Source organism: Saccoglossus kowalevskii, chromosome 9 (genome assembly GCF_978046115.1).
Source record: "Saccoglossus kowalevskii chromosome 9, keSacKowa6.1, whole genome shotgun sequence".
Lineage (NCBI taxonomy): Eukaryota > Metazoa > Hemichordata > Enteropneusta > Harrimaniidae > Saccoglossus > Saccoglossus kowalevskii.
Window position 1 is genome coordinate 5,846,942 of NC_140649.1, and position 18,322 is coordinate 5,865,263.

The 18,322-nt window shown below is 34.8% G+C and overlaps 1 protein-coding gene across 1 annotated transcript in view; it reads left to right on the top strand.

Moving 5' to 3' along the window:
- LOC100374862 (serine/threonine-protein kinase stk11-like) overlaps positions 1-16,705 on the top strand; it is a 35,009-nt gene extending 18,304 nt beyond the window's left edge. The window contains exons 5-9 of the mRNA XM_002732040.4: positions 8,177-8,313; positions 9,175-9,302; positions 10,923-10,980; positions 12,055-12,278; positions 13,792-16,705. Coding sequence (XP_002732086.2) covers positions 8,177-8,313; positions 9,175-9,302; positions 10,923-10,980; positions 12,055-12,278; positions 13,792-13,895 — 651 coding nt within the window. The 3' untranslated portion in view covers positions 13,896-16,705. The remainder of the gene's footprint in view (positions 1-8,176; positions 8,314-9,174; positions 9,303-10,922; positions 10,981-12,054; positions 12,279-13,791) is intronic.
- Positions 16,706-18,322: the final 1,617 nt, after the last annotated feature.

Genomic DNA, 18,322 nt, shown 5'->3' on the forward strand with positions numbered 1-18,322 from the left:
TACTCAACATTGTGCTGTTCCAGTCTGTCCAACAGCTCAGATTAAGATGAATGAGATTGAAGAGTTTGCAAATGAGAAAGTGTCGAGGGAGTGAAAGTTTATTAAGTGTATCTTTATCGCAAATGGACCCCTTCTTTTTCCAAAATGGGGGGGGGGGGGTCTAATTTGCAGAGCGGGTACATCAAGCAGGAATTGGGGGGTTAGGGTAATCCGGCATACAGATATTATTGAAAATGTTGTAATGTTAAAGTCAAATGTCTTGTGTTGTAATGTTAAAGACTAAACTTTACAATGAAGTTTTGCATATCTATTGAATATTTGCATATTCATTGTGTTATCATATTGGATTTGCATATTGATTTAGTGATTTGCATATTGATTTAGTGATTTGCATATTGATTTAGTGATTTGCATATTGATTTAGTGATTCATGTATTGTTGGGTGATTCGTGTATTTTGGGTGATTCGCATATTGATTGGGTGATTTAAATAACATTTCTCTGGCAACAAGTGACTGCAATTGAATACCTCATTTACAGTAATGAGATATTGAGACATTAGACATTACATGTTGATTATCTCCAGCTTGGGGCCTTTAGATGTAACATGAAAAAAACTCTGTACATGTATTGTTTGATTTTTTCTTTGGGTGCAATTTGGGTGTTACCATGTTGATTGTATTTTGACAGTGAATAAAATAATATTCCAAGATTGTAAAAATGTTATTTGATTAAATATATGTATATATAGTTATGGTGTAAAGATTGCTACAAGTATTAGGCCATGGTATTAAATAATTTCAGCATGATAGAACAATTACTGCCTGCATGCAATCATATTAGAGTTGAGACTTGCACGCAATGCACACATAATTGTTAATAGAAATTTCTGCTTCATTCAATACATTCACATTCTGTTATCTGTAATAGATGTATTCTGAAATCTTTTTGGTATTTATCACCCACATTGTATTTACATGATTTGTTTGGTCATTTATTGCAACTGCAGGATTGCAACTTCTCTAGACTTCTTTTTTATTACCCCCATAAACTCATTGTTTATTAGTCCCCGTTCGGACGCAGTCCGAAAACGGGGACTTATGTTTTGCCCTGTGTGCGTTCGTCCGTCCGTGCTTCCGTGCTTCCGTGCTTCCGTGCGTCCGTGCGTCCGTGATCACCTGTATCTCGAACATGCATGGACCGATTGAGTTCAAACTTCACTCATACATCACACATTATATGGGACATATGCACATGCATTTTTTTCATGATCCGATTAACGATAGCCGAATAGCGGCCATTTTAAGGCCGAAAATGCATCAAAATCGCACATTTTCACCATTCCGGACCCGGATCTCAGTTATGCATGGACGGATTTTGTTCAAATTTGGTACATACATTAAACATAATAGGACCTTGATGCACGTCATTTTTTTTTTGGATCGGGTTCGAAATGGCCGACTGGCGGCCATTTTGTTTTAAAGAATTCAGTTCTGGATCCGTATCTGAGACATGCTTGGATTGATCGAGTTCAAACTTCACACACACAAGGTACATCATGTCACAAATATGTATGTGCATTTGTTTCATGATCTCATTAACGATAGCCAAATGGCGGCCGCTTTAAGGCCGAAAATGCATTGAAATCGCACATTTTCACCATTCCGGACCCGGATCTCAGTTATGCATGGACGGATTTCATTCAAATTTGGTACATACATTAAACATAATAGGACCTTGATGCACGTCATTTTTTTTTTCGGATCAAGTTCGAAATAGCCGACTGGCGGCCATTTTGTTTTAAAGAATTCAGTTCTGGATCCGTATCCGAGACATGTCTGGATTGATCAAGTTCAAACTTCACACACACAAGGTACATCATGTCACAAATATGTATGTGTATTTGTTTCATGATCTCATTAACGATAGCCAAATGGCGGCCGCTTTAAGGCCGAAACTGCATTGAAATCGCACATTTTCACCATTCCGGACCCGGATCTCAGTTATGCATGGACGGATTTCATTCAAACTTGGTACATACATTAAACATAATAGGACCTTGATGCACGTCATTTTTTTTTCGGATCAAGTTCGAAATAGCCGACTGGCGGCCATTTTGTTTTAAAGAATTCAGTTCTGGATCCGTATCCGAGACATGCTTGGATTGATCGAGTTCAAACTTCACACACACAAGGTACATCATGTCACAAATATGTATGTGCATTTGTATCATGATCTCATTAACGATAGCCAAATGGCGGCCGCTTTAAGGCCGAAAATGCATTGAAATCGCACATTTTCACCATTCCGGACCCGTATCTCAGTTATGCATGGATGGATTTTGTTCAAATTTGGTACATACATTAAACATAATAGGACCTTGATGCACGTCTTTTTTTTTTTCGGATCAAGTTCGAAATGGCCGACTGGCGGCCATTTTGTTAAAGAATTCAGTTCTGGATCCGTATCCAAGACATGTCTGGATTGATCAAGTTCAAACTTCACACACACATGGTACATCATGTCACAAATAGATATGTGCCTTTGTTTCATGATCTGCTTAACAATAGCGAAATGATGGCCATTTTAAGGCCGAAAATGCATCAAAATCACGTATTTTCACAATTCCAGAACCGGATCTCAGTCATGCATGGATGGATTTTGTTCAGATTTAGCACAATGTGTTGTACATATGCAGGTGCATTTTGGTCATGATCTGCTTTGAATGTATATGTCACTCAAATATGAACGGAACGGGGACGTGTCATTGACAATGACTTGTTATAGACCATAAATGATGTGATAATAAATCTTCAATAAATTGTGCAGGTATACTTGTATACACTCTGGGGTTAGCAAGATTGGCCTTCCTGACCAGTCACTGGTAGCATAGTGGTTGTTGCATCAGTCTTGTGATTGGGAGACTTGAGTTCAAATCCTACCTTGGGCTGAACACCAAAAAGTGTCAACCCCCTACCCTGGGTGAGTATGCCACAGACTCAATGGGAAGGCCAATTCCACTGGTCAAGAATCATTTACTATTGAATGCATCTTTGGGGGAACGTTGGTTAAGGTCTGCAGGGGCTTGTGTTCGACATGGCGTGGTTGACGTCAGGATAGCACATTAAATTGCCATTTGATAGAGAGATGGCCACACAGCCCTGTCATGTAGTCCCAAACATGGAATGGTTTCTGTGGCAAAAATTGTTCAGCACTTGCACTTGAAATTTGCACATATCAAGTTGGGAGAGACAATAGTGATATTCAATGCCCGGCACAATGGCCTTCCACCTTGTGCTGCTTTACATATGCTTCAGTGAGTTATCGATTCTTACACAATAACGTCTGTGGTTTCATATGTTGAAAACGTGACCCCTGACCTATTTTCAGCATGTTTGAAAAGCTAGCAGTATTGATACATGTAATTATTAACACTGGATAAATTTAAATGTAGTGTTATTTCCATGCTAGCGTTCACTACAATGCATGGGATGGTACATACAGCTACATAGCTGGATTACCTATTTTCGCAGCTGACCTATTTCCATTCAAGTCAGCAGTTTTCTTACTTAATTTTCATAAGCTACTGCTATCCACTAAATTAAGATCTGTAATATTTGCATGGAGCAAAGTTACCTGTGCTTCATTTCCACATGTTCATGATAAGAGAACATTATGGAAGAATTTAGAAAATCTTGTAAACACTTTTTAGAATTAATTTACTATAAATAATAGTTTAAAATTTTTGTATTTCCAACAGTTTCCTTCCAAGCTAAATACCCAGGCACTGCAGTTAATTTGCATATTTATTTTGTATACAGTAAAACCTGTAAAAGACCACCTGCCTCTAGTGACCACTTTTAGACATTCCCAAGCCGCATAGTGTATGAACAACCTAAAGCCACCTGTCTCATATGATGAGCCATTCAGCAGTATTTTTGCAGACTCGCTTGTTTAGAGATCAAAATAATAATTATCATTCTGTTTATAAAACAAGTATTACTTTCTTTATACATGTATAATAAGAAATCATTTTTAATTTCGATTTTGATCAACTAGAATAAGTATTGCTGCCACAGTACCTTCTCAAATATTATATCTAAGTAAGATTTGGTGATCAATAAAAAAACATTTCAACCTCGAAATAAAATCCCACCTGTATATAAAAAAAAATAAAACCCCCTTGGTGTTCGCTATTCACAGGTTTGACTGCATTGTAAATCATTACCCCTTTCATCATCAGCTGCTTCTTTTCATCACAAATAGTCCCATTTATAGTCTGCATTTTCTTCAGAAATTTGGGACAAAAATAGCCAAATTTTTGAGTAAAAACTGAAAATTAACTCAAATATTGTCTATTGGCTCCAAAATTGCGGTTCATTTCCATAAATAATGAAGAATATAAGAAAAAAGATGGGAAGTTGTACATATTGTACATGTGTGTATAACTACCAGTATATTGAATTGTCATCTATATTGATTATATAGCTTCTTGTTATCTAGGCGTTATCGTTTGAAACAGACCTGGGAGCTAAAAATGGCTTTCCTGAACACAATAATGTGAGTAATTAGAGAAGCTATACTAATCTCTACAAAATAGTATGCATTGGAAGTGTGATAATCCTTTAATGCCTTGGTTATTGAGACAGTATCTTTGTAATTTCAAAAACCAGTGAAATGACATTGACAGGAATGCAGCACGCATAATTGCTGTTTTGTTTTTAACAAACAAATTTCACTTCATTGTAATATAAGGTTATTACGAAGATACCTCAAAGTATGCACAAAGACAGTACAGCGGCAGTATCGACCGACGCGCAGCGTACGTCGATGCGACAGCGTACTGTCTGAGTGCATATTTTGAGGTATCTTCGTAATAACCTTATTATTATACAGCTTTTCCTTCCAAGGATACATCGAGGGAATGCCGAAATCCAAAAAGTTTAGAGCAGAATCAGCGAGCTTCTTTGTATGGAGACCGGCCAAACCCTGGTGGCAGCCATCTTTGTTTTTATTATTAGAGGAGGCTTACGCGCGTAATCATTCCATATTTGGAATTCGCATTTCCTAATATGGTGGGATGAAAATACCCCGTAAAATACCGCAAAATTACGGCAAGCTGTATCTTGTGGCGTTACGGTGACAGATGTATAATAATAGAAGTTATTACTAATGAAGTGTTCAAATTCAAATGTTGGTACAGTGCCCTCTTGTGCTCATTTTGTTGTTGAAATTTTACAAATCACAACTTGGAATTAATATTGCAGTTTGATATTAGCCGAATGAAACGTTTTCTGATCAGCACACAAATCAAGGCTATTAATCACTTCAAAGAACTACTTTGTGCATTGAGGACATACCTTCTCAGAGACCAAGAATGTCTTTACTGACTACTTGCTTAAAAAATACTGCCTGCCTGAGACTAGATTTGTATTTATGCCATCACCTTTACAAACACCTGCAAAAATTGATATATAGTAGATATTTTGTAATCCCTGTCCTAAGTAACTATTCAAAATAACTAGATGTTTCAAGCAATGACTTTTTATCAATAGTATGGAAGTGATGCATGTAGCAATCAATTTCAGTGGTTGGAATTCTGTGCATTGCTGCTGCTGCTGCTGTATCTACTACATGTTATAGAAGGTCAATTTATATAATGCTTTTGTTTTTACACAATGCCATCTAATACCATTGATACAAGTTATAAATCAGATCATGTACATGTACAGTATAAACATAGACCATCTAGACAGTGGATATGTGTTTGTTTGTTTGTTGGAGTAATGCCAGTGTTTATATGCGAAAGAGAAGTAATTGCTCTCAAAAACACAAAGTTGAGGATACAAGAATAAATTTGCATCTCTGTGAAAAGGAATTTCTGTAATTATAATAGCAATAATTATAATTATGTTTATTGATGGGAAGCAGCTTTTGATATAATCAGACATGCACATACCGGTAACTCACTCTACTGCAGCACAAAAACCTGTTAATGATTGAGATGAAATTAAAAATAAATGATGTCATGTGTTAATCATTTGTATTTTTTTTAAACATGAACATATACTTGTCTTGGTTGACAGATGAAGGAAAACCAAATCAAAACCTGTAAATATTAGTATAACTCAACTCTGCTATGACACAGTGTATCAAATCTTTTCAATTAACTCATTTCATCAGATGTGGAGTATTACTGTTTTGTAAACTGTTACTTTTATTATAAAGGCTAAAGCTGACAGTAGTTCTGCAATAGTCAATGCTATAGGTTACTAAAAGCATTAATGTACTGTCACATGCAGGCCAGATCATACATCTATTCAGTTCTCATTGTCAGTTGCACAAAGAATTCAATTATTCTTTATTATCATGTGAGTATCATATGGCTGCTGAAGAAAATATTTTATTTTTTCGAAATGAATTGTTATCGAAATGGCACCAACTTTTTTTTTTTTGACTACCAGTACTACTGTATTGATTATTTTCATATGTACCATATTCATTCTCTCTTTGACAGTATCTTCAATTATCTTAATTTCATTGAACGTGTTTGTCATTTTTTATTGCTTCTTGAACAGTCTGATTTGATTGCTTTAATATTGAATATGTGAATGTCATGGGGTATTTGTTTATTTTGTCATGATGCATGTATCGGTACATGTTGATTTCTGGTCAAAACATTTATTTTCTTTTTTACATACATTTATGTAGCTTGGTGGTTCTGACTTCAATGCTATTTGGATAAGTCCCGTAAAAACAATTAATATCCATTGTCAGTTCATTCACCCACTGTCTGAAAAAGTCAGTGAAATATAAACTGACAGGTTTAGTGAATATGTGGTTCTTACTAGTTAGAGATGAAGATGAGGTGAGTTCAATCAAGGGAGTGTTTTGTGGTTGGTTTGTAATTCTGTTTTCTCAGGAGATTTAAGTTGTACAACTTAATCACCATCACTGGAAAACAAGGCATTATAGAAATAGCAAAATGCCTAGCAGGAGAATTACTGTCTATAAATATTTAATAGACAACAGATTTGTGGAATAAATGTATATAATGCAATTCAACAGATTTCTGTCATAAAGATGTACTGACTAACTGACACACACCTATAAACTCATCAATGGTGAATTTGACTTATTTATGGTAGTTGTGTTCACTTTAAGTGCATTGCAATATTTGTCTTTGTTTCCTACTTTAGATATTGGTTGTGTGATTGAGGTTAGGCCTTGGGTATACCTAGGGTAGTGGGTCACCTACATGTAGTGGTACATGTAGTGGTACATGTAGTGGTACATGTACGTAGTACACCGTAGTGTATTTGCTTCTGCATAATGTAATATATTAGTTGTATACTTCAACAAGGTACTTTTTAATAATCACTGATCACTAATTGGAAATTTTAACATGCTATCGCTATTATCATGCTATTCAATAAGAACATTTGAACCTTAAACAAGGTTCCTCCAAAGTGGCATCTACATGTATTAGTGAATGAGTGTGGATTGAGTCTATGGCACACTCACTCAGGGTAGGGAGTCAACCCATTTTGTTTTGGTGTTCATTTACAGATAGCATCTTAACTGTGGTGTCCTTATCAGCATGGTTTTCACATGGTGATATCAGTGACTGATACAATTTGAGAATGTTGCTTGTTGTTTCACTCATGAAGTTAGTATAAAGTGGGTATGGCACATAATTATTGAAATCTTGTTTTAAGATGCCAACAGTTGGTTTATTGATTGCTGTATGATACATGAGAGTATAAATGCCCTACATGTATAAATGTACACTAAAATAGTGTTTTCTGTTTACACCTTAATACATTGTTATTGGGTATTCATAAACAAAGTTATCATAATACACAACCAGGCTGTTAGCCACCTGTCACTCCACAGGTACAGACAGATACAAAATTTCATTTGACAAGCAAAATATTTATAAACCTGACCAATTTTCATTGAAAATTTCCTCTAAATCACAAAATAACCTTAAATAATCAACAAAAAATAGTCTAAAACTATGGCTACTGACTAGCAACGGCTATTTTTCATTCATAAAGTTATTAGACAGGCACTTTCAATTTTCTAACTATAACCCTGTACGGTTTTATTGCAGTTATTACATCGGTTATTTTAAAATGCTGAAATGACATGTATATCCTATATTTTGTTTGCAGCGACTTGATCAATTCCTGGAAGGTGATACATGTAAAACAAGTCAGGGTTCCCCAGCATTTCAACCTCCTGAGATAGCCAATGGTTTGGATTATTTCTCAGGATTTAAAGTGGATGTCTGGTCAGCAGGAATTACATTGTAAGTAATATAATGGCTATCAATGGTTAGGTGAAAAGCTGAAATGCTTGAAGGGCAATGGTTGGCACACAGCATATTTCATGTAAACAATGTATTTTACATGTGTACATCGCTATATTTAACATGACGCGGTGCAATGACCACTGCCCTTTAAGTCAAATTTATTATCTGATTGAAAACACATAGAATTGTGATTATCCTTACATTAGTTGGACTATGAGCAAATACCTGTAGTTATTTTTGGAGATGACAGAATGATGAAGAAAATCAATTATTTTGTTTAGTCAACAAATTATTAGAGCAAGTTTTAGATAGTAATGTTAACATGATTGTGGAATTAAAGACATCAATTTCAAACAGTAACAACACTCAGATGGACTCAAGGGATTTTATTTCTCATCAATTAGATTCCTCAAAATCACGATGTCTAATAAAAGACTACTTTTTACTCTTATATAAAACGTTACTTGTAATGCATAATCCAAAGTGACCTGTAAATAAGCTGTTATATAAGCAAAATGCTTGCCTACTTGATATGCGTTTGATTAATAGCACCCCACTTGTTTTTAACTCATACCCACATGAACTATCTTCACCTCAGTGCTATATTTAACTTTCCATCTAAACATAGCCTTGTGTTTATATAATGTATATTTGTTGCTGTATTTGCACTATTTAGTACATTTTCTGATCAATCCAAGCACTAAAAATTGCATTTATTTTGTACTTGCTCATTAAACTAAAACTTATTTTGAGCATAGACAAACCTCTCGTCATTTACGTAAACACATATGCTACTACACTGTAATAGAGCAAATACGGTAATTTTGAATAAATCACTTGTGTTGTTTTTGTTCTCAGATTTAATATTACTACTGGCAAATACCCGTTTGAGGGTGACAACATTTACAAATTATTTGAAAATATTGGTAAAGGAGAGTTCACAGTGCCAGATGAATGTGGCCCTCTATTGGCAGAACTACTTAGGGGTAAGTGATTTCTGTCTTGTCTTACAAAATCATGCTCTAAATAGCAAAACAGCATTTATCCATATGATCAAGGTTTGTTTATTCGACCACTACACTTTGGCAGATGTAAATATCTAAGTGCACCTTCTCTGGCAACACTAGGGATATTTTCTTCAATGCATTGTCCAGTCAACCTGCATCACAAACAAAATTGTACAGTAGAAGATTTTCTTCCCAGCCAGAAATTGAGCTGAAATTTTGCAATCTGATCTATCTGAACTAATTAAATCAATTCTATCTATTCATTTGTTTCCCTATTTTTATTATACTACACTATAAAGAAACATAGCTATTAAATACGACCACCGTGAAATGCACAGTAATATTCATGTGTATGATGCAAGCTATATGCTCTCAGTATAATATGAACATAGATTTTCAACCGTCGCATGTTTGAAAACTTAGCCAGTGTATTTATGGTATGCATCTGGGGTAACAACTGTGAGCCGATAAGACTTTAGAAGTTAAAACACTGATTTCAGTATTGCTTTGTGCCAGGCTCCATGCTGGCAAGTGGGAACTGTGGAAAGGCCATCAAAAATGCATCAGGGATTCTATCAGCAACACAACGCTATATTTTGTTTATGACACATTTTACTTGGACTCCTTTTGGGCGCATACTTTAGAGGCACTACAAATCAGATCTATGTATTTTACTGAGGTAAAATAAGGGACTTTTCAGTAGAAACCTGCACAGGTTTGCTCATGAAATCTTGCGATTTAGACGATGCCATGTGACTTACAAAGGAGAACATATTTAGGCCATGTGATGACAATTTAGCATCTGTAGCAAATATAACTTGTATAATGCACATTCTAATCTTTTTACCACAAGTTCCCTCTTTTCATCACAAATTCACAAAATAGTCTTGTTTATAGTCTGCACTTTCCTTCAGAAGACTTGGACAAAAATAGCCACTGAATTTTGACTCAAATTTTGTCCGTTGGCTTCAAAATTAGGATTCATTTCCAGAAAAAAGTGCAACTTTAGACAAGAAAGTGTGGTGGTGAAAAGATTAATAGGTTTGGCTTGACACATTATTAACACATGTAAAGATGACACAACTATGATTTTGTGCCATCCCTCCATTGTACAACAATAACATTTTTGACTTATTGAAAACTACCTGCCCAATTATTTTGGTACTTGCTATGTAAACCATGGAAGGAACATTATGGATAACCATGACAAATAGCTAATATTTCCTCATACACAACACTATCCACTTTGTTATAAGAAAGACAATCCACAAAGACAGCAGAGTTATTACAAATGTGAAGTATCTTGTTTTATTTCATAATCTGTTTGTATGATCTTCAATCACTTGATTTATTATTTTTGAAAAGACCTTGTTTTACATAATTTTGTTTCTAATGAGACCAAAAATAAACAATATTTTCATTCAGTTTACATGCACTTCTATTAGAGGTGCACTTCTAATCATCAAAGTCATCAAAACCAGATGTCTATATGTACAAAAGCACTGTAAAATCATTCTTTATGGCCAGGGTAATAAGTTTTTCTGCCTATAAAATGTGCATCTAATATAATTGCAATTGTTTGAATATGTTTTATTCCAGGTATGTTAGAATATGACCCAGATAAAAGATTTTCAATTCAGCAAATTAAACAACATTCGTAAGTTTTCAATCTACTTGTATTTTTAGTTCCCGTTCGGACACAGTTCGAAAACGGGTACTTATGTTTTGACCTATGTGCGTCCATGCGTGTGAGTGTGCGTGCTTCTGGACCTGTATCTTAGAAATGCATGAACCAATCATAATCAAACTTCACATGTACATCAAACATAATATTATACATATGCACATCAATTTCACGATCTGATTCAAGATTTTGTGCTAAAATATCATCAAAATCAAGCATTTCTCGGCTGTTTACAAATGGACTTTGTTCAAACTTGGTATATACATCAGACAATGGGACCTTGATGCAAATAATTTTGTTTTTCAGATAAGATTCAAAATGGCTGACTGGTGGCCATTTTGTATCAATGAATGGGCTTCTAGACCCATATCTCTGACTTGTTTTGACTGATTATGTTCAAATTTTATATATTTGTTATACATCATGTTATAGATATATACATGTATTCAAAATGGCTGATTTTGAATGCTGTTCCAAAGCAATATCTCTCAATATGGACAAGTACTTGTTCAACTATGACTTATAGCTACACTCACATTGCTCTGTAATGTTTATAATGCCACAAAAGCAGGCATGTATGTACACATCCAGCATCAAAATCAATAGAATTTACATTTTTCGTTTATAGGAAAAACTACACCAATGTTGAACGTGTTCAGGGTTACTGACGTCACATTCAAACATTTTCCTTTGTTTACAACGGACAACGTGTTGTATTGTGTGACGGAGAAGAATCTTGTTACTGATACACACTGCTGAGCAATATTTGATGTCATTTTTGGTTGTTATCTTCTAATAAATATGGTCACTATAATTGCCATACTGTCTCTGTTACAAACTTTGCAGTATTCTCACTATAATCTCATGTTATTGACTTGAATTGCACATGTATTTTATGTTGTGTGTACGCAAAGAAGTGATGGTAATGCTATCTGAATTAAATAATTTTTGGGATAAACCGACACTGGATTGAAATTTTACTTCACCAATTTCATTCAGATTTGTATACTGATGAAGACTGTCATTTTGTCTCTGCTTACAAATTAGGTGGGTTCAGAAGAAACACCCAATCATTGGGGATGCCGTACCACTACCACCGCTACCTGATAGCACTGATATGTTACGTAGTATGACAGTTGTACCTTATTTAGAAGATTTACACAACGAGGAAGGTGGCAGAGATGAGGAAGATGAAGAGATTGAGATACCATATTATGCCAATGGTGATGATGAAGATGAGAAACCATATACATTTGAAGTTAATAATAAAGGTAAAGATCTTCACCTTTATCATAGTTTGCTGTTAATCTGTGTTTTATGTATACCGTATTCGCTCTATTAGAATAAAAGTTCACATACACCCAAAATTGCATAATTTGTATGTTATATTATAGCAAATACCTCATTTTGGTTTATGGTTTATTAAATGATTTCTGTCTGCTGCATATCTGAAAGTCCACTTTTCAAGGTTTTATTGATTGTTTTGTTTTTTTTGCTCCATTGCAATGCCATTATGCTAGAAAAAAATGGACATCTAATTATTACTGTAAACTATATGAAAACATATACCTTAAAAGACTCAACAAATTTTGTCTTTTATTTGCTCACATTATCCATAGCATAGACTTTACAGTTCCCCTACCTCACTAGCTGACAGTTTTAACTATGAGGGCTCTCGTTTCTAGATGCAGATAAGATATAAAAAAATAAAAACACTCAGTTTGAAATGTTATTATCTTTTCCTCTGTCAGAATCTTCTGAATAGTTATGACACCATTCTCTTCAAGTCAGGTTTGAATTTTTTTAAACATTCTATATCTAGAAATTAATCAACATTTATACAGTTAAAGTTCAACTTTCAAAAACTCTAATCTAATCAATTCATTTCATGTATGGTAAGCAATAAATAATGATACAAAATTGTTTTATGTACTTAAACTGTTGATAAACCTTATAGTTATAAATTCATGAGAAAGAAGACGATCAAAAACATATTGATTTTGCCTTATTCTCTAATTATCATCATTTCACCTTGATAAATTCACTGATTACAAAATAAAATTGATGTTGCTGTACTTTGAAATGATGATATTCCATTCCCTGTTTTATTAACACAATTTTGCAATCTATATATACTTTATTATTAGAAAGTGCTTTTTGATCTCATTCAGAAAATATGGTACATACATTTACATACCCACTTGCTGTGCCGGGAGAGTCTCTCATACAGTAGATGATACAATTCACTCACCAGAGCTAGCTGGGGAATATGTACAAAACAATGGAATGTACATAAAAGAGTTTGAAAACTTTTGATACAGTACTGTAATCAATATACCAATAGAGCCATTCGTAAGCAATAACGGAAAGAGTTCCTTTTGTATCCCCGAACCCTGACCCTAATTTTAACACTCCCTGTTACCCAATTCACTTGTATATGCCCCCTCTAGATAACTATAGATGTCCTTAGGAGGGGCATGTACAATTAAATGGGGAGTGCTGGAGGGTAGGGGTAGTGTTACGTTAGAGGTGGGGTACAAAAAGAACTTTTTCTGCAATATCTTAGCAGTAAGCAGTCCCAAAGCAGTGAAATCCTTTAGATGATGATGAACGACACCACCATTGCTGCTTATATTAACAAATTACTTGGGTGTGTAGCCACCACGGAAAGCCAAAACAAATGGGGAGAAAAAGGCATCAGCAGTTGATGTGTTAGAGTCAGTTCAATTGTTTTAGTGCTGTGAAGATCACTTTGCTCATACTGTATTTATTTATACCTTTCAGGTGCTAAGGACAGTGGCAGCAATTCAGCGCTAGACAAAGAAACTCAGAGAGGAAATGTGAGCAGAAGCAAAGTCCGTAAACTTACCAATTGTAAATTACAATAACATTTTTTTTTTTGAAAACAAAGTTTTATATTGGGTGTTGATGTAGGAAAGGGCTACATATACGGTAGTTTGATTATGCCACTTGTTAATAGCAATATTTTATCTCCAAAACTGAAAAACTGAGTCTTGCACTGTCCATTACCACTAATCTGTAAATGTTTTATTGAAGTACTGATTGCCTGGTGCTAATTCCAGTATATATGCAAGCTGGTGGCTGTGGGCATAAACTTCACAAGTGATTAAACATAATATGCACCTGTTTCTGCACCAATACCCAATTATTGTTTGTCTGGTACAAGTTACCCCATCATTGTAATATAGGGATTGTAATATTTACTATTTATTTGTTTGCTTTTCACACAAAAAAATGAAATTTGTATACATTTCAGAGTTACTACAGTTTTCAGATAAGAATACAACTATTTGTTTAATTTTTTTCATCATTAGAACATTTAAAAATAATGAATTGTTTGTAGTGCATTATTCAACTGACAGTCCAGCAAGGGGGTTAATATATTGGAAAATTAGGATTGATTGTTTTATCCGTCAGTCTCCATTCTGCCGGTATATATCAGCAATTGTCTGAATACATGTAAATATCCAGGGTGTAGGATCAGATACAGGGTTATTATCACCACACCTGGTTGATTGTTGGATGGTTTTCACAATGTTTCAGAGCATGATAGTGAGACATGTATATTTGATCTTTTTGTTCCTTTTCAGCCATTTTATTATAAAGAAACAAAACTAAATCATAAGAAATTATAAAAAATAACGATACCTAGTTATTTCATTTTTCATGCTAGAAACAACTTTAGTGTTGTGACCTGGATTTACTGGACTGGGATCCTTGTAAGAATATGACTGTACTTTTCAGAATTTTGGATCAGTGTGCCCCCTTTTGATCAGAACACAAACCTTATCTTTTCCTTGTCTCATTATCTCTCCCGTTGTAATGAAATCAATATAGTATACAAATTTTTGCTTAACTAAGAATATAAGGTTTGAGCATTTATTTTAAATTGATTTTTTCATCAATCAGGGTACAACACTGATCAATTTCCCCCTGTGTGATGGTTCAATTTACTTCGTTAGGACTTTGATATCAACTGTCAACATTTATCTTTATTGACATGCTTTTGATATTTTAAATTGCCAACTGTATGTTTAACCTCTGCACCTTGATCTCATTGCATCAGCTTTTCAGTGAACCACTTTTCGAAACATTGAAAGCAATGGCTGGCTGTTTTACAATTTGTGTGTTTTATCGGGCAAAGTTGCAAAATATGTTTCTTGAAAAGCAGGCATAATACAATGTAATAATTACAAAAATTGCGATTTCTGTTCTGTACTGTTTTCTTCTGTTCTGTTTTGTTTTGTTTTTGGTTGAATCTTTGCCCGTCATGTGCAAATTTTTATTTTATGACATTTTATTTTTTTAACCTTAAACTTTAACATTTAGAAGTAAAACGAATGCCTGTATATTTTTTCGACAAACTGGGTAATATTTTGATTATAACAATGCTGAAATTTCACTGATTGCATCATATCAACAGTCTACATAGTGCTATGTTCTAGTAGTAAATCCACTGTTCAGTCTGTGAAATTAATAGTATGTTTTTTTGAAAGTATACTTGATTTGTGGCATTTGTTATTTTTAAATATTGAAAAACCATCGATACGCAAGATGATTTGATACAGGAAAACTGAGTGAATTTTGTCCCCAAACTTATTACAAGTATTCTATAATGTGTACAGGCCTTAAATAACCCTTTATCTGATTTTTTATAAATGCGACTTTGTCTGGTAAATCACATTCAAGTACATATACCGAATACTGCAACTCAAATATGGCCACATTGCTCTTGTGCCAACATTAGTGCTGTGATTCTGACATCACTATCAATTTAAATGAGTATACCTGGATGCAATCTGACAGTTTTTGGTCAGCACAATCTTACTGGTGCATTCTGTGAAGGATCTTTTCTATAGAACAAAATCTCATGACAAAATAGTGATATAGTCTATGCCACTGTTTTGGTGATATTTGCCACTGAAATTGAGCCACCCACTTTATCTAACAACTTGATAAATTTTTGCATGGTACATTCTAATGGATACAAATTGTTTACCTCATGGGAAAAGAACATGCAGTGATGTTTTTTCCCTAAATAAATTGAAATTATTCCAGTGGCTTCGCAGATTGAATCATAGCCCTCAGGCACATCTTTCTAACCAATCACATAACTACTGTCGATAACAAAATAGTCACATGACATGCATTCAAATTTCACATGCATGTTCGTTCTATACATCACGTATGATCCCATACTGAATAGTATATTGTGCTGTGACAAGTGCTTTATTAAAACGTTCGGCAGGAAGATGAAGATCTTTCTGAGAGTGCAACAACGATCTAATGCAGCATGTTTATGAGTGACATGATATGTAATGTATATTCCTAAATGTTATTTGCATGTTATTTTTGTTCACCTGATCATAGACAGGACAAACATATCTAGGTTATTATAAAATATTGCAGTTTATAAATATGTAAAGATGTACATAATGCTTGGAAGATGCATTTTTTTTGTATTTTTGTGAGAAATATTTTAATACAGCTTTTTTTTTGTCTGCGCAATTCGATTGAAGTTGTAAATGGATACTTTTGTGTTTAAGGAAATGAAAAGTTATAAGCATGATAATGTTGGGCTTTATTCCATAGTTGTGCTTTTTTGTATAGGTTTTTGTAATAGGATTCATTCTATCTTCAGTGGAAGTTTCAAAATAAAATAATTGTACCAAAATAATATGTAGATACTTTATTCCCTCTCTTGCATAGAATACAATATGGTGTATGCTGTGATGGAAGCATTGCCATATAATACAATATGGTGTATGCTGTGATGGAAGCATTGCCATAGAATACAATGTGCTGTATGCTGTGTTGGAAGCATTGCCATAGAATACAATGTGCTGTACGCTGTGATGGAAGCATTGCCATAGAATACAATGTGCTTTACGCTGTGATGGAAGCATTGCCATAGAATGCAATGTGTTGTATGCTGTGATGGAAGAATTGCCATGGAATACAATGTGCTGTACGCTGTGATGGAAGCATTGCCATAGAATACAATGTGCTGTACGCTGTGATGGAAGCATTGCCATAGAATACAATGTGCTTTACGCTGTGATGGAAGCATTGCCATAGAATACAATGTGCTTTACGCTGTGATGGAAGCATTGCCATAGAATACAATGTGCTGTACGCTGTGATGGAAGCATTGCCATAGAATACAATGTGCTGTATGCTGTGATGGAAGCATTGCCATAGAATACAATGTGCTGTATGCTGTGATGGAAGCATTGCCATAGAATACAATGTGCTGTACGCTGTGATGGAAGCATTGCCATAGAATACAATGTGCTGTACGCTGTGATGGAAGCATTGCCATAGAATACAATGTGCTTTACGCTGTGATGGAAGCATTGCCATAGAATACAATGTGCTTTACGCTGTGATGGAAGCATTGCCATAGAATACAATGTGTTGTATGCTGTGATGGAAGCATTGCCATAGAATACAATGTGCTGTAGGCTGTGATGGAAGCATTGCCATAGAATACAATGTGTTGTATGCTGTAATGGAAGCATTGCCATAGAATACAATGTGCTGTACGCTGTGATGGAAGCATTGCCATAGAATACAATGTGCTTTACGCTGTGATGGAAGCATTGCCATAGAATACAATGTGCTTTACGCTGTGATGGAAGCATTGCCATAGAATACAATGTGTTGTATGCTGTGATGGAAGCATTGCCATAGAATACAATGTGCTGTATGCTGTGATGGAAGCATTGCCATAGAATACAATGTGCTGTATGCTGTAATGGAAGCATTGCCATTGAATACAATGTGTTGTATGTTGTGATGGAAGCATTGCCATAGAATACAATGTGTTGTATGCTGTGATGGAAGCATTGCCATAGAATATAATGTGCTGTATGGGGTAATGGAAGCATTGTCATGGAATGCAATGTGTTGTATGCTGTGATGGAAGCATTGTCATAGAATACAATGTGTTGTATGCTGTAATGGAAGCATTGCCATAGAATACAATGTGTTGTATGCTGTGATGGAAGCATTGCCATAGAATACAATGTGCTGTATGCTGTAATGGAAGCATTGTCATAGAATGCAATGTGTTGTATGCTGCGATGAAAGCACTGCCATAGAATACAATGTGCTGTATGCTGTGACGGAAGCATTGTCATAGAATGCAATGTGTTGTATGCTGTGATGGAAGCATTGCCATAGAATACAATGTGTTGTATGCTGTGATGGAAGCATTGTCATAGAATGCAATGTGCTTTACGCTGTAATGGAAGCATTGGCATAGAATACAATGTGTTGTATGCTGTGATGG